This window comes from Urtica dioica, chromosome 9, assembly GCF_054948205.1.
Source record: "Urtica dioica subsp. dioica isolate 48M chromosome 9, U.dioica_male_clone48M_v1_H2, whole genome shotgun sequence".
Lineage (NCBI taxonomy): Eukaryota > Viridiplantae > Streptophyta > Magnoliopsida > Rosales > Urticaceae > Urtica > Urtica dioica.
Window position 1 is genome coordinate 16,968,886 of NC_142764.1, and position 23,294 is coordinate 16,992,179.

The 23,294-nt window shown below is 38.9% G+C and overlaps 1 protein-coding gene and 1 long non-coding RNA gene across 2 annotated transcripts; both read left to right on the plus strand.

Moving 5' to 3' along the window:
* Nucleotides 1-11,796: 11,796 nt before the first annotated feature.
* LOC149385364 (uncharacterized) lies at nt 11,797-14,360 on the plus strand. The gene is made up of 3 exons (XR_016301520.1): nt 11,797-12,075; nt 12,906-12,999; nt 13,937-14,360. It is a non-coding gene; the product is annotated as an uncharacterized LOC149385364 (long non-coding RNA).
* Nucleotides 14,361-19,835: 5,475 nt separating this feature from the next.
* Nucleotides 19,836-20,748, plus strand: LOC149385365 (uncharacterized). The gene is made up of 2 exons (XM_089626312.1): nt 19,836-20,178; nt 20,231-20,748. The coding sequence occupies exons 1-2, from the start codon at nt 19,836-19,838 to the stop codon at nt 20,746-20,748; spliced, it is 861 nt and encodes a 286-aa protein (XP_089482438.1).
* Nucleotides 20,749-23,294: the final 2,546 nt, after the last annotated feature.

Below are 23,294 nucleotides of genomic sequence, written 5' to 3' on the forward strand. Positions count from 1 at the left end.
AAAGGAGTTGAGGAAATAACAGCTAGAAGGGTAAAATGGTAATTTAGTAAATCCCGACTAGCTGATGACATTCATGAAGGGTAGCATAGATAATATTCAGTGGATCCGCTCATTATAATTAGGTGAATTCTTGAGTAGAAAATAAATTCATTTGAACCGAGAGATTTTCAGTGTCATCTCTTTAGTGGAGTCAGTTGGCATTAAGCTAAACTTGGAAAAGGTTTGTGAACTTTTGAGTCCAAGAGTTTAGCTCAACCTTTGTTCATTTGGGTCCATGAGGTCACTGTCACGAATCACATCGATAGGAATAGCTAAATTGGAAGCTAAGTCAAAACAAGAACGAAAATTGTGAAAAGGGTATTTTTGTCTTTTGAGACATATGATGAAATGAATGTCAATAAATTTTTTGACAAGTTCATTTGATGACTTAATGTCACTCGGCCATGACTTGATCATTGGGCCTTGTGAATTAATTTCATTTCATAAGAATTTTATTGAAAATTCTAAATGGGCATTTTCTTATGTTGTCATTAACAAGTGAAGAAAATTCTAGAAGCCTTTCTAGTATGATGTTGGGCGCCCAAATACCTAAGAGAAAGAGAGAATATTGTGTGCATAAATGTATCAAGATACTTGCCAAAAGAAAAAGAGGAAACAAATTTCCTCTAAGAGGAACAAGGAATTTCGGCCAAGTAAGGAAGGGAACAAAAGAGGAAACAAATCCAAGGGCTTCTAGAAGCCTATTTGGCCGAGTGACTCTAAGGGAAGGAGAGCAATATTTGCTCATGAATATGTGATATTCAATGAAAGAGGAAACTACCTTATTGAAGGTAAAACCTCCCCTATAAATAGAGACCTCATTCCCTTCATTTTATTCATCCAAGTTTAAGAGATTTGAGAGACTCTCTCTCTAGAACTTTGGCCGAAACTCCTCTCTCTCTCTCTAGTTTATTTTCGATTTTTCTTGTTTTGGCACCTAGGTCCTCACTCGACCTAGTGGTTAGCTCTGCGACTTCAAGACTCGTTCTTAAGTCGTAGTGTTTAAAAGTGCCCACTCACTAATTCCTTTATTTCGAGTGATTTAGTGATAGAAACTTTCGTGGTTGCTCGAGGTGCCGAGGAAAGGAAGAGAGACGTGCTGCGAGGGGAGACGAGCGTTGCAACTTTCTAAGAGCTTCTCAAAGATCAAGCTTCAAGAAAGGTTAGTAAACTTCCTAGCTCATATTAGTTTTTTAATTACATGTACTTGCACTTGTCTAGGTTAGTAAAAACCGTTTTTACTTGTAAAAGAAAATTTTTAAAATTCTGCCGCTTCCCGAAGCGTTAATTATTTTCTTAAACCCTAGATCGATTCCAACAATTACCCTTACGATTGCTTTCCAGTGTTCAGCACTTGGATTACTCGTATATCGAGCTAGTCTACTCACGGTGTAGGCTAAATCCGGTCTCGTGCAACTCATCAAGTACATGAGACTACCTATCACCCTCGCATATTTAATTTGAGAGATGCTTTCTCCTTTATTCTTAGACAAGTGTTGACTAATGTCTATGGGAGTTCTCGAGACTCCAGAATCGTCCTTTCCAAACTTGTCTAGAATTTTATCAACATAGTGTGTTTGACCTAGTACAATCCCATAGGGTGTTCGGGTAATCTTGATCCCTAGAATTACATCAGCAATTCCCAGATCTTTCATATCGAACCTTGAGTTCAATATATCTTTTGTGGATTGGACCATACGATCATTACTTCCCACTATGAGCATGTCATCTACATATAAACACAGAATCACATATCCATGTTCAGTGGTTTTAATATACACACATTTGTCACACTCATTGATCTTAAATCCATTTGACATCATAACGTTGTCGAATATCTCATGCCATTGCTTTGGGGCTTGTTTAAGGCCTTAAAGCGACTTGACTAGTTTACATACTTTCTTTTCTTGTCCAGGTGCAATACAACCCTCAGGTTGATTCATATAGATCTCTTCTTCGAGATCTCCATTAAGAAAGGCAGTTTTTACATCCATTTGATGAATTTCAAGATTGCGTAATGCGGCAATTGCAATTATCAATCTAATAGAAGTTATTCTCGTCACAGGAGAATAAGTATCAAAGTAATCAACACCCTCTTTTTGTTTATACCCTTTGATTACCAGTCGTGCCTTATATTTATCAATTGAGCCATCGAATTTCATCTTTCTCGTAAAGATCCACCTAGATCCAAGCGTTTTACTTCCAGGAGGAAGATCAACCAACTCCCAAGTGTGGTTTTGCATGATAGAGTCTATTTCACTTCTTATGGCTTCTTTCCATAAGTGACCCTCAACGGAGTTCACTGCCTCTTTATAATTTAGAGGTGGAGCCTCTAACATATAGGTGAAAAAATCAGAACCAAAAGATTTCTCAACCCTCGCTCGCTTGCTTCATCTAAGTCCCTCAGACTCTATCTCTTCTTCGGACTCTTCATCATTATCTTGAGTTATTTCCTCAATATCCTCAAGAAATTGGTTTGATGAACTCGGTTCATCTTCCTTAGACTTATAAGGAAATACATGTTCAAAGAACGAAGCATTTTTAGATTCCATAATCGAATCGTTGTGTATATCGGGGTTTTTCGAGTCATACACAAGGAATCTATATGCATTACTATGGTGTGAATACCCAATGAAGATACAATCTACAGTTTTGGGTCATATCTTCATTTTCTTTGGAGCGGGAGCCATTACTTTTGCCAAGCACCCCCACATTCGTAAGTATTTATAGGAAGGTCTCTTTCCTATAAATAGCTCAGATGGAGACTTATCCTCCTTCTTCCGGGGTATCTTGTTCAGAAGGTAATTTGCAGACAAGATTGCTTCCCCCCATATTTCTTGGGGTAACCCAGAACTTAACAACATCACATTCATCATCTCTTTGAGAGTGCGATTCTTACGTTCGGCAACGCCGTTTGATTGAGGAGAATAAGGTGGAGTGACTTCGTGAATAATTCCATGTTGTGCACAGAAGGCACCAAATGGTTCAACATATTCACCTCCTCGATCACTTCACACTTTCTTAATCTTTTTATTAAGTTGATTCTCTACTTCCAATTTGTATATGGCAAATTTCTCAATTGCTTCATCTTTGCTTTTAAGCAAATATACGTAACAATATTTTGTACAATCGTCAATAAAAGTCACAAAATATTTATTACCACCTCTCGTGGGCATGAACTTTAAATCACATAAATCGGTATGGATTAAGTGGAGAGATTCATTACTTCTTTTAACACTATGAAAGGATGTTCTCGTTAGTTTTGCTTCAACACAAATTTCACATTTATGATTTGTGTCAATATTAAACTTTGGAATACACTCCAAATTAATCAATTTTCTCAGCGTGTCATAATTTACATGACCTAGTCTACCATGCCATAAATTAGACGACTCAATCATATAAGCGGAAGAAGAAGTTTTATTCATTTCTTTGGCCTTGATGGCCATTACATTCATTTTGACCATGCCATTCTTGACATAGCCCTTGCCCACATACATTCCATTTTTAGACAATACAAGTTTTTGAGACACTAACACCATCCTAAATCCATGGTTATCCAGCACAGTCCCAGAGATAAGATTCTTCCGCATATCAGGCACGTAGAGAACTTTGGTGAGTTTCATCTCCTTCCCAGAGGTCATCTTCAAGAAGAATTCACCTTCTCCCTTGACTTCAGAGGTGACAGAGTTGCCCATGAACAATTTTTCTCCATCTCCTAGCAACTCAAGGGTGGAGAAGGAGTTCTTGTCAGCGCAGATGTGGCGGGTTGCTCCAGTGTCCAGCCACCACTCTTTGGGGTTCGAGTCCACCATGTTCACCTCGGAGACCACAGCGATGAGGAGTTCATTATCACCCTCCACGACATTGGCCTTCTTCTTCTTCTTTGGCTTCCTACAATCGGTAGCACGGTGACCTTCTTTGTCACAGTTGAAGCATTTTCCAACGAATCTTTGTTGATGCTTCTTCTTCTTGAATGTCCCTCCCTTTGGCCCAAGCTTGTCGTGTTTCTTTCCCCTCGAGCTCTCGCCATGTTCAACGACGTTGGCCTTCTCAGAGTGGGTCTTGAACCTCTTGTCGAAGCCACGGTTGTCTTCTTCAATTCGGAGACGAACAACCAAGTCTTCAAAACTCATCTCCTTTCGCTTGTGCTTGAGATAGTTCTTGAAGTCCTTCCATCCCGCGGGTAGTTTCTCGATGGCAGAGGCAACTTGGAATGACTCGCTAATGGTCATCCCCTCGGCATGAATCTCGTGGATGATAAGTTGCAGCTCTTGAACTTGACTCACCACGGTCTTCGAATCCACCATATGAAAATCGAGGAAGCGGCCCACGATATACTTCTTAGAGCCCGCGTCTTCGGTTTTGTATTTCCGATCCAATGATTCCCAAAGCTCTTTGGAGGAGCGTTTGGCGCTATACACATTGTACAGCGAGTCGTTGAGACTATTCATCACGGAATTCCGACACAAGTAGTCGGAATCTTTCCATGCGCTAAACGACATTAGCACATCACGATCGGTTTCGTCCTCGCGAGGAGTCGGTAGATATTCAGTCAGGAACCGTGCAAGACCGAGCGTTGTCAAGTAGAACAACATCTTTTGTTGCCAACGTTTGAAGTTCAACCCTGTGAACTTCTCGGGCTTCTCGGCCGGTATGACGGCGGGCACGCGTGCCACGGAACTGCTCGAACCGTTCATGGCCATTGAAGCCATTGGTTGGACAAGACCCGCAGGTCCGTTCCCGGCCGTAGCCGCCATCGAGTCTTGACTCAAGGTCACAGGAAATTGACCAAACATCACGGTAGTCGGGGTGTTCACCACAGAGGGATTCCCGGTGACGTTCCCCTCAACATTCATGTTCATCGAGTCGTTCACGTTAGTCATATTTCTACAAAAGAAATCCACAAATTAGTAACCTTCTAAAGAAATCCGAGCAAAAAAAAATTTTCTTTCCTCTCAAGCTGTCTATAACGGATATTAAAAAGCTTCAAGATTGTTAGAAATATTACATATAATATTGACGGAAATAAAGACAGAAGCAAGGAAGCGAAAAAAAAATAACAAAAGACGGGAAGGAAAAAGCCGAGGCCCGTTGGACGGTTTCCTTGAAGCTTTTTATCGCCCACCTCAGGTGCAGGATTGCTTGGACGACAACCTCCCAGGATACAACGACAATAAGACACACGAAGGCACCGCTTAGTGTATCGACGGTGAACTAAACCTGTGTCAGAAACTATCACCAAGACAAAAGAAATTTTCTGGGGAAGAGGGAAGCTCGGGAACAGTGGGAGATTATTGGATCCGGTATATTGAAATGAGAGGAAGCTCAGCCTTTTATAGGCGTACGCAATACCCTGAGCAACAGCTCTAAACGGGTATCATTAAGCTCAATAAAGCTCCATAACTCATGATAATGGAGAGGTTACAAACGTAAGCCTTCATGCGTTCCATAACTCGTGATAAAGGAGAGAAACCGATGCAAAGATTCAAACAGTCCAGGTCTTAATGAACGGTTTCCATGTTTAATTCCCAACCATAACGCAAAATGAGGAATTTAAAACATTCAGAAGTTAAATTTGTAGTAAAAAGAAAGCCCGAGACCGAGACAATTCCCAAAGCCCAGAAGCCCGAGCCCGGCCCGGCTCGGCTCGGCGGCGCGCGTGTGTGTGCGCGCGAGGGGTTAAGGGTTAACCCACACACACTCTCCTCTCTTGCATTTGGATATCCACTAATTAAAGAGGATAGTATTTAAACACTACCACAACACACATCCCAATACAATGTGAGACTCTTGGTATTCCACTTCCATAACACAACATAAATGTGTTTCTTTAGCCTACTTTGAGCATAAATTTCTCATTCATCCTAGGTCCGATTATGGCAACACAACAAATATAGCCCACTTCATCCTAGCCCACTTCCATAACACTTCCATAACACAACAAATATTCAATTTTATAGCCCTCGTTACGAGGAATCCGTATCACTTGGAATTATTCAATTCCGATGAGTGGATCCCACTCAAATTGTTGCCACAAATCAGCCATACACATGTAAATAAATACTCTTTATTTATTTTAATTTCCAACAAATAGTTAATTATATTTGTGGGCTGTAGTTATTATATAGTTATATTGAAGATAGTTGTTTGTTTTATTAGTTTTTCTCGTTCACAAATTTTAAAAGTCCAGCTTATATTAGTTAGCAAATAATAACCTTCTTTATTTTATTCTTTATCGGGTTTGGTGAAGTTTTGGATTTTTATTTTGAAAGCAAATTGGTTGCTACAGGTTTTGTAACGTCATGAGTAGAAGAAAAAAGGAAAAAAACTAAAAAGGTCAATTGACCTGGGGGCTAAAAGTTATTCATGTTTTAACTTTGACTATTTACCAATATTCCTAACCACTACTACAAATATTTTTTTTTCTTAAAATGTATATATATATCATTCGTTGGCGTTGGGTGTTTTATTTGATAAAATTGTGGCGGTTGGCGGTCGCAATTCATATCTTTGCAACATAATCTTTCTTGATGTAATCCGTGATGCTCGGTTTGAGAAGTAATCTTAGATGCCCCATTAGCGACGACGTAACCGTCAATGCTCCTTTTGCGACGTAATCTTCGAAGCTTAGTTCGCAAGGTAACTATTGTTGCTGATGTGCTTGCGCCGAAACCTCGACTAGTTGAACTTTCGTAATCGATTGCAACTTCTTCAGCTAAATAAGTTATTGAGCAGTGATTGCTTAAGTGAAATGATAGGAACTACTTATGTTGTATGTTGACTTTTTACAGGCGATATGCTCAATTAAGCTCAGCCGACATTGCATATGTTTGGACTTTGAGTCTTGAACACAAGCAGAATTTTTCTTATTTTTATTCTCCCATGACGATGATAGATTGGATACACGTTGATTAGTCAACACTGCTTAACAATTTGTGTAAATGTTGTTTGCATGGATTATTGAAAATTTAATATCCAATAGACGGATTGTTATAATGAATTGATAGTTAATTATATTTGAGCTGTAGTTATTATATAGTTATATTGAAGATAGTTGTTTGTTTTATTAGTTTTTCTCGTTCACAAATTTTAAAAGTCCAGCTTATATTAGTTAGCAAATAATAACCTTCTTTATTTTATTCTTTATCGGGTTTGGTGAAGTTTTGGATTTTTATTTTGAAAGCAAATTGGTTACTACAGGTTTTGTAACGTCATGAGTAGAAGAAAAAAGGAAAAAAACTAAAAAGGTCAATTGACCTAGGTTTGGGGGGGCTAAAAGTTATTCATGTTTTAACTTTGACTATTTACCAATATTACGGAGTGGGCTGTTATTAATAATATCTATGTTACAGTGATGATTGGCAATCGTGAAATTATTAGTAGATGTAGAAATTATACTAGCTGTGTCTATACTTTGAGATTATAGGCACGATTATGGTTTTAAATTTCCAATGGATGATGGTTATTAACAGAATGTCAAAACGGATCAGTTTTGATGAGCTACGACAAAAAATATTCTGTATTTATGTGGTACGTAGTTAAGGTATTATGGTGTTTCAGGTTCAAACCACTCATGGTCTTCTATTTATCAAAATGAGAACAAACACGCTTTTAATAGCTAGCATGCATAATTCTGGTTGATAATCAAATATAATTAGCAAAAACTTTTAAGACTGGTATGAGTTTAATTCTTATTGTTACTCCAGCCCAAAAATGGACACAAAACTCTCACTATATATGCCATGCATACTCAGTGCAACCTTCCTCCACCAATCTCCACATTAAATACAAAAAGAAATCATCATCACTCTAAATTTTTGTCTTTCCTTTCATTGGGCCGTTTCTACGTAACAAAGCAGAGATGGGAATTTCAAAGACGGTTGTCTGGTGTCTCGTTGCCATGCTCGCGTGCTCGCTGTTGGTGGACCCCGCAATGGGAAAGACAATCGGGTATGGAACGATAGGCAAGGGTGGTCAGAATTGCAAAGGTACAAATTGCCTTCCGCCACCAACCAACAACTACCAGAGAGGGTGCCTAAGGGCACACAATTGTCGATCTCCACCTGGTCAAAAGCCCGAAGCCCAGAATCAACCCAACGATCAGCAATAGATGGCCTCGAGACGATCTATCTTTACTATCTAATCACAACACTTTTTGAGGAATCACAACAGATGTGGACGAGAATTTTTTTTACCGAAAAAATATGTATTTGTAATATTTTGCTATTTGCTAACAACTTAATAAAAATAAGTATTAATGACTTATTTATAAATATGAAATTCTTTTGTACGCCCTGGTTAATTTGGCAGTTTTAGTTTAAAGGGAACATGTAAGTGTGTCTTCTAAAGAGAAACCTCATAATGTAAAAAATAAAAATAAAAATTGAAGTTCTAAAAGAACTTAAAATATATTAAACATATGTGCATATTCCGGAGCTAAACTGGTAAAGAAATGTGACATTTTGTGAAACGAAACATATCTTAGATAAAACGTCTGTCCACATGTAAATTGAGTTTAAAATTATGGAAGTATATTGAGATCTTGTGATTATGGGAAAGTGCCTATATCTATATAGATAGGCGGATTATGATATTAAGCTTACAATTAGTGCCTCATCACGTATAGGGATGATTTTTTGAAACAATTGATAGTGTTTGGAAAAAAGCACTACATTCAATGCCTTATTTTATCAAGGTAAGAAAGTTGTAACATGCAATGAACAAAAAAAAAAAAAAATTGGGCTGCAGCTGAGTATAATTATCAATATTGACTATATCATTACATTATTTAATATTATTTAAGAATATTAGTATTTCATTCCCATTAGAAATCGATATATGACATATAAATTTCGTTCATATGATTGGATTTAAATTTAAAGTGAGACTTCTATCATTTTTAAACAAAAAATGAATCATATAAAAAAAAAAACATTATTCGTTAAGAACACCTGTACAGATACTTAAACTAGAATAAGGACGGACACTCGAAAAGTTGTTAAGACTCGTGTGATAATCTCCTTAATACAATAATGTTTTTCGTTAATGCTTACCATGATACAATGGCAAACGTGATAAACACTTCACCAACTCCACTCTTCAGATATCCAAAACAATACCAGTACTACCGGACAACAACAAAGACAAAGAGTATATATATATTTTGTGGAGAGAGCTTTCGAAGTCTTACTTCGTATCGAGTAGAATGGAATCCCCTTCATTTCCTTTTAATAGAAAACCTATTTAACGTTTACAAAAACGTTCGTAACTTCGATGGCCTATTAATGCTCAGTTTCAAACGTTTTTCCGGACGTTCAACATAAGCTCATGGTTAACGCACTGTTACACATTCAAATTATTTTAGATTTCAGCTCGGTAACAAAACCGAATCGAAAGCGTATATATAATACAAAGATGAAGTAAATATACAACGGTAAAATATAAAATTCTTGGATTTTCAGAAGGGCTAGTCCAACCAATCCCGGTCCGGCTCCGCTCGCCCGGTCGGTTTGCTATGGCGGAATTGCGTGGTGTAGTTCGATTTGTGTGCATCCAAACACCTCTTAGCAGCTCTAAAAAAATTAGGTCACAATTAAGAACTTGAGTATTTATTTGGTTTGGAGAAAATAAGGTTTTGACTATTCAAAATCGTGGATAATGTTTAAAAAATCATTTGTAAGAATTAAACGTCATAATAATAAATATGAGTCCGCACACTTAAAGAACACACAAATTTATGAAGGTTAACCGCAAATTGCGGTTATCTCGTAGCCTTCGGAGATGGGTGCTTCATTAAAAATAAACGACAAATAATTGAGCGCAAAATGAGCGTCCATTCGTTCGATGTAATGGAAGAGTTTGTGTGCCATCTAACGAGGAAGTCAGAAAGCAATTGATGGTAGAAGCTCACGGGACACCCTATTCGGTACATCCAGGTGTGACAAAGATGTATCAAGACTTGAAAAAGGTCTATTGGTGGCCAGGAATGAAAAGAGATGTAGCTGAGTTTGTTCAGAAGTGCCTAACTTGTCAACAAGTTAAGGCAGAGCATCAAAAACCAGCTGGACTACTGCAACCACTTGAGATTCCACAGTGGAAGTGGGAGCAGATAACGATGGATTTCGTGTCAGGTTTGCCAAAAACCACAACTGGTCACGACTCAGTTTGGGTCATTGTCGACAGGTTGACCAAATCAGCTCATTTTCTGTCCATCGAGACTACGCACACCGTGGATAAACTCGCTGAACTCTACATCAAAGAGATTGTTCGTCTACATGGAGTTCCTAGCTCAATCGTCTCTGACCGTGATGGTCGTTTTACGTCCAAATTTTGGAAGAGTGTACAACAACATTTGGGGACGCGACTGAAATTCAGCACTGCTTTTCATCCCCAAACTGACGGCCCAAGGTGAACGCACGATCCAAGTGTTAGAAGATATGCTCCGAGCGTGTGTTTTGGAATTCCACGGCTCGTGGAGTTGTTATCTTCCCTTGGTAGAGTTCTCGTACAATAATAGTTATCAAGCGACGATTGGGACGGCACCCTACGAAGCTCTTTATGGGCGAAAGTGTCGCTCTCCAGTTCATTGGGATGAAGCTGGAGAGAGCGAGTTAATCGGGCCTGAACTGCTCGAGCAGACCACCGAGGCGATCAAGAAAATTCAAGCCCGGATGAAGACAGCACAGAGTCGTCAAAAGAGCTACGCAGATAAGAGTAGAAGACCTCTAGAGTTTGAGGCAGGAAAGAAAGTCTTTTTGAAAGTTTCCCCGATGCGTGGTGTCATGAGATTCGGGAAGAAAGGAAAGCTCAGCCCGAGATATGTTGGACCTTTTGAGATTCTGGAACGAGTAGGCAAGGCAGCGTATCGCCTAGCCCTACCGCCGTCTATGTCCAACCTTCATGATGTGTTTCATGTATCGATGTTGCGGAAATACATGTCTGATCCTTCACATGTACTTCAAGATCAAGAGGTTGAAATTTCTCCTGACATCAGATATGAAGAACCAGCTGTTGCAATCCTAGATCGCAAGGAGAAAGTCTTAAGGAATAAGACAATACCTCTAGTCAAAGTACTATGGAAGAAACACTCCGCAGAAGAAGCTACTTGAGAGCTTGAGAGCGAAATGCAAAAGAAATATCCCACCTTGTTCTAAGTTTCGAGGACGAAACTCTTCTAAGGGGGTAGAGATTGTAATATACGAACTTTTGTAACGCTCGACTTGTGGATTTGAATAAAATAAACGAGCTTCCGTTTGTTACAATTATGTTTTGAGTGAATGATGGACGTATAAGTTTCTCGAGTTAATTTAAAATATATTAAGGTAAGGAGAAATCTCGGAATAAATAAAGGAATTATCGAGTTTATCTCGACTAATAAATTATTTCCGAGGAAATATTCCGGAAATTAATTTAAGAAATAAATTCTCAAGAACGAGAATTAATTCCGAGAAACCTTAAATATATTTTAATTAATTTAGAACGAACGAGAAAATTCTCGGTTCGAATCATATGATTATAATCCCTTTGGTTATGGGTTTAATTAAATAATTATATGAAGAGGACTTGGTTGTAATGATTTTTAAGGGACCCATTTGAAAGAAAACAAGGAAAAGAGGTTGGTTTGTGAATAGTTGGATAAGGATTGAGCTGCCACGTGGAAATCTTATCCTTCCTTTCCTTATCTCTTTCAGCCACTCTCTCTCTCTTCTTCTCGTGCACTATATATTCTCTTCTTCTCCTTCTTCATTCGCGCGAGCCACCTGCAAAGAGTAACAAAGAAAAAAAAATTCGGCACTTAGAGAACGAGTCCTTTCGGCCGAACAAAACACCGCTCCACCCTCCCATCCTCGTTCTTCTTCTTCTTCTTCTTCCCCGCTCACCATTCTCGTGCGCCCTCAGCCTGAGCCCGAGCTCTGTGCGCGCGCGCCTCGCCGGGGAAAGAAGAAGCGCCGTGAGTTCCGGGAGCTCCGGTGAGCGTCTGCGACGAGGAAAAGCGAAAGTTGACGGGTTGGGTAGCTCATTTCTTCCAGCGAGGTAAGGATTCTTCCATGGCTGATTTGAAGGTTTTGGAGATTAGGGTTTGAGGAATTGATTTGGGGCTTTTTGATCCGAGCTATAATCAGTGGAATTGATGAGTTTTATTTGGTTGTTGGACTTGATTAATGATGTTCCTAGCTCGGATTTGTGTATTTGAGTCGATTTTGAATGATTTAAGAATTTTGAGCTCACTGTGAACAGCCTCTGTAAATTGACGTGGACAGTTCGGTACCGATTTTATTTGGAATTGTTGATATTTTTCCTGGATAATAGACGTTATGAGGTTTCTAAAATGACCAAGAACGTGGAAATCCGTTGAGAATTGAGTGAGTTATGAATTTTTGAAAACAGGGTATTGAAGCTGGAAATTATGAACGTGTGTTTGAAATTTTTGGCCGTGTGTGTGTCTTTGGCCGTGAGACTTGTTTGGCTAGGTAATTTGCTTTGGTTGTTTTGTGATGTTGAGTTATTCTGGATTGTTAGGGATTTTGAGACGTGAGAATTGATTTGAAAATTGAATTTGAAATGTGGTTTATTGTCATATATAAGGATTTTATGACAAGTCTAGAATTTTTTTTTTATGACAAGTCTAAGGATTTTGTGACAAGTTAGTTGGATTCGTGTTTGGTTGTGTGACTTGTTTGGGTTCGGGTTTTTGAGTCGAGAGGTCGGATTTGAAATTTCGGAATTCATATGAGTTTGGATTTAAGGAAGTAACTCGTTATCGAATTTCCGAACCGACTCAAATCTAATCCCGACACCGGACCCTATCTTTTTCAAGTAATCTCGAATCCAATAACTAACGGACTTCCACCCTCGGATGCTAGTTCTTTCGACGTTTCGACAAGCGTCAAGTATCTCAGCAAACGTGAAAAGCAAGACATCGCCGGAAGTCGTCGAGCTTCTGTCGCAGTATTTCAGGTAAGTGTGGAGACATAAGTCAACTACTTACCAAGGGAATAATCCTGTTTACGTGCATTTACGTGTTAATAATAATAAAAAGTAGGAAAAGCCTTAAAATACACAAACACCAAAGATTAAGGCTTCGGCCACTCTTTATGGAAAATTTAGTTGGGTTTATACCCATAGGTTCAAATGCTAACTTGAACCAGCTACGTTGCTACTTTGTTGTAGTTAGATCCCTCTGCTAACCATAGAGTTTGGCTAGATCTGAGGTGACAGGAGAGCATGCTGGACTCTCGGATTCGAGCCGAGGGTAGAAGTACCGGGAGTCACGTCCTGAGTCTTCAATCTAAAACACTTAACGAGCATGAAAGGGAAACCATAATTCTTTCGGGATTTATCCCGAGACGCTCTCTTGTTTGTAATTAGTTGTATACTCTATAAGCTAGAGTATCCAAATAATAAATAATGTTGTCGGTGGTACCCACGAGTTCCGACTCGTGTTGAGGACTAAGACGGTCCTAATGGCGCTGAGTACTCCACGGGCGCTGCTGAGAGCACCCCGTTCTTGCAATGGGAAAGGTCGCCCCGGCGAGCCCATTTGCTATGTCATGACGCATGTAGCGCCGGCGCCCAAACGAAGATGGTACCACTAGTGGATCCCAGACAGTCTTAAAACTCTAAGCCACTGATGACTACTGCTCGAAGTCTGAGGTTGGCTTCTTGTCATTCCAAGGGTTATAGCAGTGGATGTTGTATAACCTTGTGGAATGGCAAGTGATAGCGTAGAGCGAGGCCCCGCGTTAGGCATGCTCTTGAATCATATGCATCTGCATTCTGCATTTTTATGTGTTTATTTGCACGTCACATGGCATTAGTTGTTTTTCTTTTCCTAAGTTAGACTCCCACTTACTGAGTCAATCGACTCATAGTTTTATGACCCTTGGTAATGTAGATAAGGGAAACGCTTGTAAGCGGAAAACAAGATCGAAGACCGAGACCGAGCACGTATTGCCTTGACCTATGGGCTATGGGGTTTCTTAACCGGGGGTTAGTCTCTTTTGTTAAAACGTTCCGGAACGTATTTGTATAGGAGTCGCTATAAGACTCTAAGTTATAAAAGCGAAAAATTTCCCCGGATTTTCGCAAACTATTTGAATATATAAAAGTATTATGATCTATTGTTTAATATGAAAAATATGAGAGTTGATCGGTCGCGGCTCGTGGGCGAGCTGTCACTCGCGGGTCGTGACATTAAGTGTGCGGACTCATATTTATTATTATGACGTTTAATTCTTACAAATGATTTTTTAAGCATTATCCACGATTTTGAATAGTCAAAACCTTATTTTCTCCAAACCAAATAAATACTCAAGTTCTTAATTGTGACCTAATTTTTTTAGAGCTGCTAAGAGGTGTTTGGATGCACACAAATCGAACTACACCACGCAATTCCGCCATAGCAAACCGACCGGGCGAGCGGAGCCGGACCGGGTTTGGTTGGACTAGCCCTTCCGAAAACCCAAGAATTTTATATTTTCCCGTTGTATATTTACTTCATCTTTGTATTATATATACGCTTTCGATTCGGTTTTGTTACCGAGCTGAAATCTAAAATAATTTGAATGTGTAACAGTGCGTTAACCATGAGCTTATGTTGAACGTCCGGAAAAACGTTTGAAACCGAGCATTAATAGGCCATCGAAGTTACGAACGTTTTTGTAAACGTTAAATAGGTTTTCTATTAAAAGGAAACGAAGGGGATTCCATTCTACTCGATACGAAGTAAGACTTCGAAAGCTCTCTCCACAAAATATATATATACTCTTTGTCTTTGTTGTAGTCCGGTAGTACTGATATTGTTTTGGTTATCTGAAGAGTGGAGTTGGTGAAGTGTTTATCACGTTTGCCACTGTATCATGGTAAGCATTTATTCGTCGTTTTCTAGAACAACAATGAAAAACATTATTGTATTAAGGAGATTATCACACGAGTCTTAACGACTTTTCGAGTGTCCGTCCTTATTCTAGTTTAAGTATCTGTACAGGTGTTCTTATCGAATAATGTTTTTTTTTTATGTGATTCATTTTTTGTTTAAAAATGATAGAATTCTCACTTTAAATTTAAATCCAATCATATGAACGAAATTTATATGTCATATATCGATTTCTAATGGGAATGAAATACTAATATTCTTAAATAATATTAAATAATGTAATGATATAGTCAATATTGATAATTATACTCAGCTGCAGCCCATTTTTTTTTTTTTTTTTGTTCATTGCATGTTACAACTTTCTTACCTTGATAAAATAAGGAAATGAATGCAGTGCTTTTTTCCAAACACTATCAATTGTTTCAAAAAATCATCCCTATACGTGATGAGCACTAATTCTAAGCTTAATATCATAATCCGCCTATCTATATAGATATAGGCACTTTCCCATAATCACAAGATCTCAATATACTTCCATAATTTTAAACTCAATTTACATGTGGACAGACGTTTTATCTAAGATATGTTTCGTTTCACAAAATGTCACATTTCTTTACCAGTTTAGCACCGGAATATGCACATATGTTTAATATATTTTAAGTTCTTTTAGAAGTTCAATTTTTATTTTTATTTTTACATTATGAGGGTTCTCTTTAGAAGACACACTTACATGTTCCCTTTAAACTAAAACTGCCAAATTAACCAGGGCGTACAAAAGAATTTAATATTTATAAATAAGTCATTAATACTTATTTTGATTAAGTTGTTAGCAAATAGCAAAATATTACGAATACATATTTTTTTGGTAAAAAAAATTCTCTTCCACATCTGTTGTTGTGATTCCTCAAAAAGTGTTGTGATTAGATAGTAAAGATAGATTGTCTCGGGGCCATCTATTGCTGATCGTTGGGTTGATTCTGGGCTTCGGGCTTTTGACCAGGTGGAGATCGACAATTGTGTGCCCTTAGGCACCCTCTCTGGTAGTTGTTGGTTGGTGGCGGAAGGCAATTTGTACCTTTGCAATTCTGACCACCCTTGCCTATCGTTCCATACCCGATTGTCTTTCCCATTGCGGGGTCCACCAACAGCGAGCACGCGAGCATGGCAACGAGACACCAGACAACCGTCTTTGAAATTCCCATCTCTGCTTTGTTACGTAGAAACGGACCAATGAAAGGAATGACAAAAATTTAGAGTACGTGATGATGATTTCTTTTTGTATTTAATGTGGAGATTGGTGGAGGAAGGTTGCACTGAGTATGCATGGCATATATAGTGAGAGTTTTGTGTCCATTTTTGGGCTGGGGTAACAATAAGAATTAAACTCATACCAGTCTTAAAAGTTTTTGCTAATTATATTTGATTATCAACCAGAATTATGCATGCTAGCTATTAAAAGCGTGTTTGTTCTCATTTTGATAAATAGAAGACCATGAGTGGTTTGAACCAGAAAGACCATAATACCTTAACTACGTACCACATAAATACAGAATATTTTTTGTCGTAGCTCATCAAAACTGATCCGTTTTGACATTCTGTTAATAACCATCATCCATTGGAAATTTAAAACCATAATCGTGCCTATAATCTCAAAGTATAGACACAGCTAGTATAATTTCTACATCTACTAATAATTTCACGATTGCCAATCATCACTGTAACATAGATATTATTAATAACAGCCCACTCCGTAATATTGGTAAATAGTCAAAGTTAAAACATGAATAACTTTTAGCCCCCCCAAACCTAGGTCAATTAACCTTTTTAGTTTTTTTCTTTTTTTCTTCTACTCATGACGTTACAAAACCTGTAGTAACAAATTTGCTTTCAAAATGAAAATCCAAAACTTCACCAAACCCGATAAAGAATAAAATAAAAAAGGTTATTATTTGCTAACTAATATAAGCTGGACTTTTAAAATTTGTGAACGAGAAAAACAAATAAAACAAACAACTATCTTCAATATAACTATATAATAACTACAGCCCAAATATAATTAATTATCAATTCATTATAACAATCCGTCTATTGGATATTAAATTTTCAATAATCCATGCAAACAACATTTACATAAATTGTTAAGCAGTGTTGACTAATCAACGTGTATCCAATCTATCATCGTCATGGGAGAATAAAACTAAGAAAAATTATGCTTGTGTTCAAGCCTCAAAGTCCAAACATATGCAATGTCGGCTGAGCTTAATTGAGCATATTGATAGGTGCGTGTCGTACGTAAAAAACTCCTATTATCCCAACTAAATCCGAGCTTGTTCTTGGGTAGTTTTGAGGTTTTTTCGTGTGTTTTGAAGGTTTTCAGGTCAAAAATGGGATTTCTATGATACTCTGGGCAAATCCGTACAAATCGAGGCACTCGAAATAAAAAACGAGGCAAGAATGAAGAAGGAGTCAAGAAGACTCCAGACCTCGCGCCGCGACCTCCCTAGCGTGCGCCACGAGGTTTGAAAAAGCTTCCCGAGTCATGTCCGAGCAGCTGGCGCGTTCCGCGAGGGTGTGGGATTGTTTACCTCGCGCCCCGACCCCAGACCGCGCGCTGCGAGGTCGAAGAAATTCAGCGTCGAAAATCCCCGAGCGTCTAGCGCGTAACGCGACCTCCCGAGAAATACTACCTCGCGCCGCGACCCTTGTACCGCGCGCCGCGAGGTGCGCGAATCCAAAAAAGGAAACGCGTTTTCTGGAGCGATCTGGGCCGTCGGATCAAGTTTTGTTACCCAGTCTACTCCGAAAATTAGAGGAAACACCCTAATTTCGACCTAAGCCTATAAATACACTTCTCAAACTTTTGTTTAGGACTTTTGGCACTTTTTCATTGTTTTTCTGAGTGTTTGGGAGAGATAGAAGAGAATAGGAGACCCGTTCTTCATCAATCTGGCGCCAATCACAGTTTTATTCTTTTCTTTTCTCTTGAACTCCCTTATTTTAATTTTCAATTTAGTATTTCAAGTATGTTTTCTTGTTCTTCCTTTTCTTTTATTTTATTTTTGTTTTTCTCGCTACGCCATGAACTAATTCCATTAAGGACTATGGCGTAGCGGGTTTAGGATTCGGTTATGGATATTATTTAATATATTGAAATTCAATTCTCATTCTCTACTACTTTGCTTAATTCAAATCCATTTTTAATGCTTGTTCAAGCTTAGCTACCTTGTTCATGATTTTATACTTCAACTTGATGCTTGAGAAAGATTAGGTTGTTAGCGATTTGGTTTGAATTACTATGTTGCATGCCTAGGCTAGAGATAGTTAGGTTGTCATAGAATCGTGTGAATGCTCTTGTTATGAATGCATGTTTTTGTTAGGGATTGAGATCGAGAGAAGATTTTCCTAATTTTGACATAGGTTGTTAGATGCTCGAGAGAGATTTAGCAATATCATTCTGTGAGTATGATTAGCAAATAGTAGTGAGTAATTATTGTTTGTGCGTGAAAGTCATGTATCCAAACCGTTGAATAAACCCGTGAAGCCTTGGTCCTTAGCCTCTTCTTCTGCTTACAACTTCTGCTTAAGTATTTTGTTATTTAATTGCTTTAAAACTTGTCAGTAATTTGTGACATCTTTCCATCTTTCCTTTACGTTCAATTCGTGCTAGTGATTTGTTTGTTAATTAACCTTGTTCCTCGTGGGATCGACACTCGTACTTAAATTCACTATATTACTTGGGCGACACGTGCACTTGCGCGCGTAAAAATCGCAACAAGTTTTTGGCGCCGTTGCCGGGGACAAGTTTTTAATTGCAATTCAATTAACTAGATTTCAATTTGAACATTCTTTTATTTTTTTGTGTCTCACCTGTTTTTGCGTTATCTTTCTCTTTTGAAGGTTGATGCGAAAAGACGGTGATTCGAGTCTCCTTCCGATAGATTCCGAAATCGAGAAAACGTGCAAGAGAAATCGAAAGGAAAAGAAGAAAAACATAGACGAGGAAGACATTGAGGAAGAGATCATGGCCAACGAAGAGAGACCACTCATCGACTATGTGTTACCCACCACTCAAGGGTACCGCCCGGCCATTGTCAACCCGGCCATCGGAGGGAACCAAAGTTTCGAGATCAAGACGGGGACGATCAACATGATCCAGCAGAATCAATTCTCCGGAGCCCCGAATGAAGATCCGAACGAGCACATCTCCAATTTCAACGAGTTGTGCGGGACATTCCAGATCCACAACATCAACGCGGACCCCATCCGACTCCGATTGTTCCCATTCTCTCTCCGTGACCGGGCAAAATCATGGCTCAACTCGCTGCCTCCTGATTCCATCACCACATGGGAGGGGCTGTGCAACACCTTCCTCGCCAAGTTCTTCCCGTTCGAGAAGACGGCCCGCCTAAGAAACGCCATCCACAGCTTCGCGCAAATGGACGGCGAGTCCCTCCACGAAGCATGGGCACGCTTCAAGGAGATGCTCCGAAAATGTCCTAATCACGGAGTCTCGTTGCCGGTCCAACTTCAAACGTTCTACTACGGACTCCTCACCTCGACGAAGACCTTAGTCAACACCGCCGCGGGAGGCAAGGTGCTAACTAAGACGCCATCGGAATTCCAAGCTCTCCTTGAGGAGTTAGCGCGCTCCAACGACCAATGCCCGATAGAGAGAAGAATCATGAAGGCCGCCCCCGCCACTGCTCAAGCCGCGGTGACCACGATTGATCCGGAGACAATGCAGCAGATGACGTTAGAGATGGCAAACCTCCGAAAGGAGATGCGGGAGATGAAAGAGATGAAAGCTGCGGTGAACTCCACGCAAACGACTTAGGAGCCGTGCTTCTGGTGTCAAGGGAGTCATTTCACCGACGATTGCCCGCACGCGAATGATGGCCATGCGGAGAATGCGAACTACATGGGGAATTATAACCGGCCCACATTCCAAAACTCCAACAACTACAACACCGGAGCGAGGAACAACCACCCCAACTTCGCATGGAGGGCGCAGCAACAACAAGGCTTCCTACAAAGCCGACCACCGGGGATGCCGCACCAACATCAACAACAGGTGGGAGGCCAGAATCGTCCACAACAAGTTCAGCCCGCACCAAAGCCAAACATAGAGGAGCTCTTGGCCTCCTTCATCACCGAGTCTCGAACGAGAATGACGAATCAAGAGGCACAAATCCGAAACCTCGAGACGACGGTGGGGCAGCTAGCTCGGGACTTCCATGCACGACCTCAGGGCGCTCTACCAAGCAACACCGAGGTCAACCCGAGAGATCAATGCAACTCCATCACACTGAGAAGGGCTCGATCTTAAAAGCGCCGACAAGGGGAAAGAGAAAGAGAAAGAAGAGGACAAGCCATATTCCTCAACGGTCGCAACTCCAACGATCACGCCTCCCCCTCCCGCGGCCACAATCAAGACGGTGCCGGTGCCATTCCCGCAAAGACTGAAGAATGCGAAGCTCGACAAGCAATATAGCAAGTTCATGGAGCTCTTCAAGCAACTTCGCATCAACATCGCCTTCGCCGATGTCATTGAGCAGATGCCCGCCTACGCAAAATTCCTAAAAGACATCGTCACGCACAAGCGCAAGATCGAAGATTGTAGCACCATTACACTTTCGGAGGAGTGTAGTGCTATAATTCAACGAAAGCTCCCACCGAAGCTCAAAGATCCGGGAAGCTTCACCGTTCCATGCGCAATTGGCGAATTCTCCTTCGACAAGGCACTCTGCGACTTGGGGGGAAGCATCAATCTCATGCCCTACTCCACATGTAAATTGAGTTTAAAATTATGGAAGTATATTGAGATCTTGTGATTATGGGAAAGTGCCTATATCTATATAGATAGGCGGATTATGATATTAAGCTTACAATTAGTGCCTCATCACGTATAGGGATGATTTTTTGAAATAATTGATAGTGTTTGGAAAAAAGCACTACATTCATTACCTTATTTTATCAAGGTAAGAAAGTCGTAACATGCAATGAACAAAAAAAAACAAAAAAAATTGGGCTGCAGCAGAGTATAATTATCAATATTGACTATATCATTACATTATTTAATAGTATTTAAGAATATTAGTATTTCATTCCCATTAGAAATCGATATATGACATATAAATTTCGTTCATATGATTGGATTTAAATTTAAAGTGAGACTTCTATCATTTTTAAACAAAAAATGAATCATATAAAAAAAACATTATTCGATAAGAACACCTGTATAGATACTTAAACTAGAATAAGGACGGACACTCGAAAAGTTGTCAAGACTCGTGTTATAATCTCCTTAATACAATAATGTTTTTCATTAATGCTTACCATGATACAATGGCAAACGTGATAAACACTTCACCAACTCCACTCTTCAGATAACCCAAACAATACCAGTACTACCGGACTACAACAAAGACAAAGAGTATATATATATATTTTGTGGAGAGAGCTTTCGAAGTCTTACTTCGTATCGAGTAGAATGGAATCCCCTTCGTTTCCTTTTAATAGAAAACCTATTTAACGTTTACAAAAACGTTCGTAACTTCGATGGCCTATTAATGCTCGGTTTCAAACGTTTTTCCGGACGTTCAACATAAGCTCATGGTTAACGCACTGTTACACATTCAAATTATTTTAGATTTCAGCTCGGTAACAAAACCGAATCGAAAGCGTATATATAATACAAAGATGAAGTAAATATACAACGGGAAAATATAAAATTCTTGGGTTTTCGGAAGGGCTAGTCCAACCAAACCCGGTCCGGCTCCGCTCGCCCGGTCGGTTTGCTATGGCGGAATTGCGTGGTGTAGTTCGATTTGTGTGCATCCAAACACCTCTTAGCAGCTCTAAAAAAATTAGGTCACAATTAAGAACTTGAGTATTTATTTGGTTTGAAGAAAATAAGGTTTTGACTATTCAAAATCGAGGATAATGCTTAAAAAATCATTTGTAAGAATTAAACTTCATAATAATAAATATGAGTCCGCACACTTAAAGAACACACAAATTTATGAAGGTTAACCGCAAATTGCGGTTATCTCGTAGCCTTCGGAGATGGGTGCTTCATTAAAAATAACTACAAATAATTGAGCTCAAAATCAGCGTCCTTTCGTTCGATGTTCAAATTATTTTAAATAGACCTTTTATGAAAGTTATATTCCTAACCACTACTACAAATATTTTTTTTTCTTAAAATGTATCTATATATCATTCGTTGGCGTTGGGTGTTTTATTTGATAAAATTGTGGCGGTTGGCGGTCGCAATTCATATCTTTGCAACATAATCTTTCTTGATGTAATCCGTGATGCTCGGTTTGAGAAGTAATCTTAGATGCCCCATTAGCGACGACGTAACCGTCAATGCTCCTTTTGCGACGTAATCTTCGAAGCTTAGTTCGCAAGGTAACTATTGTTGCTGATGTGCTTGCGCCGAAACCTCGACTAGTTGAACTTTCGTAATCGATTGCAACTTCTTCAGCTAAATAAGTTATTGAGCAGTGATTGCTTAAGTGAAATGATACGAACTACTTATGTTGTATGTTGACTTTTCACAGGCGATATGCTCAATTAAGCTCAGCCGACATTGCATATGTTTGGACTTTGAGGCTTGAACACAAGCAGAATTTTTCTTATTTTTATTCTCCCATGACGATGATAGATTGGATACACGTTGATTAGTCAGCACTGCTTAACAATTTATGTATATGTTGTTTGCATGGATTATTGAAAATTTAATATCCAATAGACGGATTGTTATAATGAATTGATAGTTAATTATATTTGGGCTGTAGTTATTATATAGTTATATTGAAGATAGTTGTTTGTTTTATTAGTTTTTCTCGTTCACAAATTTTAAAATTCCAGCTTATATTAGTTAGCAAATAATAACCTTCTTTATTTTATTCTTTATCGGGTTTGGTGAAGTTTTGGATTTTTATTTGGAAAATTGCCAAAAGTAGGACTAAATTAAGGTAAAATTCCATTTTCCTATTTTTTTTTAAAATTTACCAAACTAGGACCGGTCAAACAAAAGTTAAATGAGAGATACACAAAAATCTACCTATTATACCATCATACTAATTACCAACCTACAATATTCCTCAATAAAATCTCTTATTTTTTCTCTTTCTTTCTATTTTCCCACTCATCCCATCGAAAAAACGAATTTTTTTTTTATTAGTCCTAGTTTGGTAAATTTTTGAAAAAAAAATAGGAAAATGGAAATATCCCTTAATTTAGTCCTAGTTAAGGAAATGTCCCTTTTTATTTTGAAAGCGAATTTGTTACTACAGGTTTTGTAACGTCATGAGTAGAAGAAAAAAAGAAAAAAACTAAAAAGGTTAATTGACCTAGGTTTGGGGGGGCT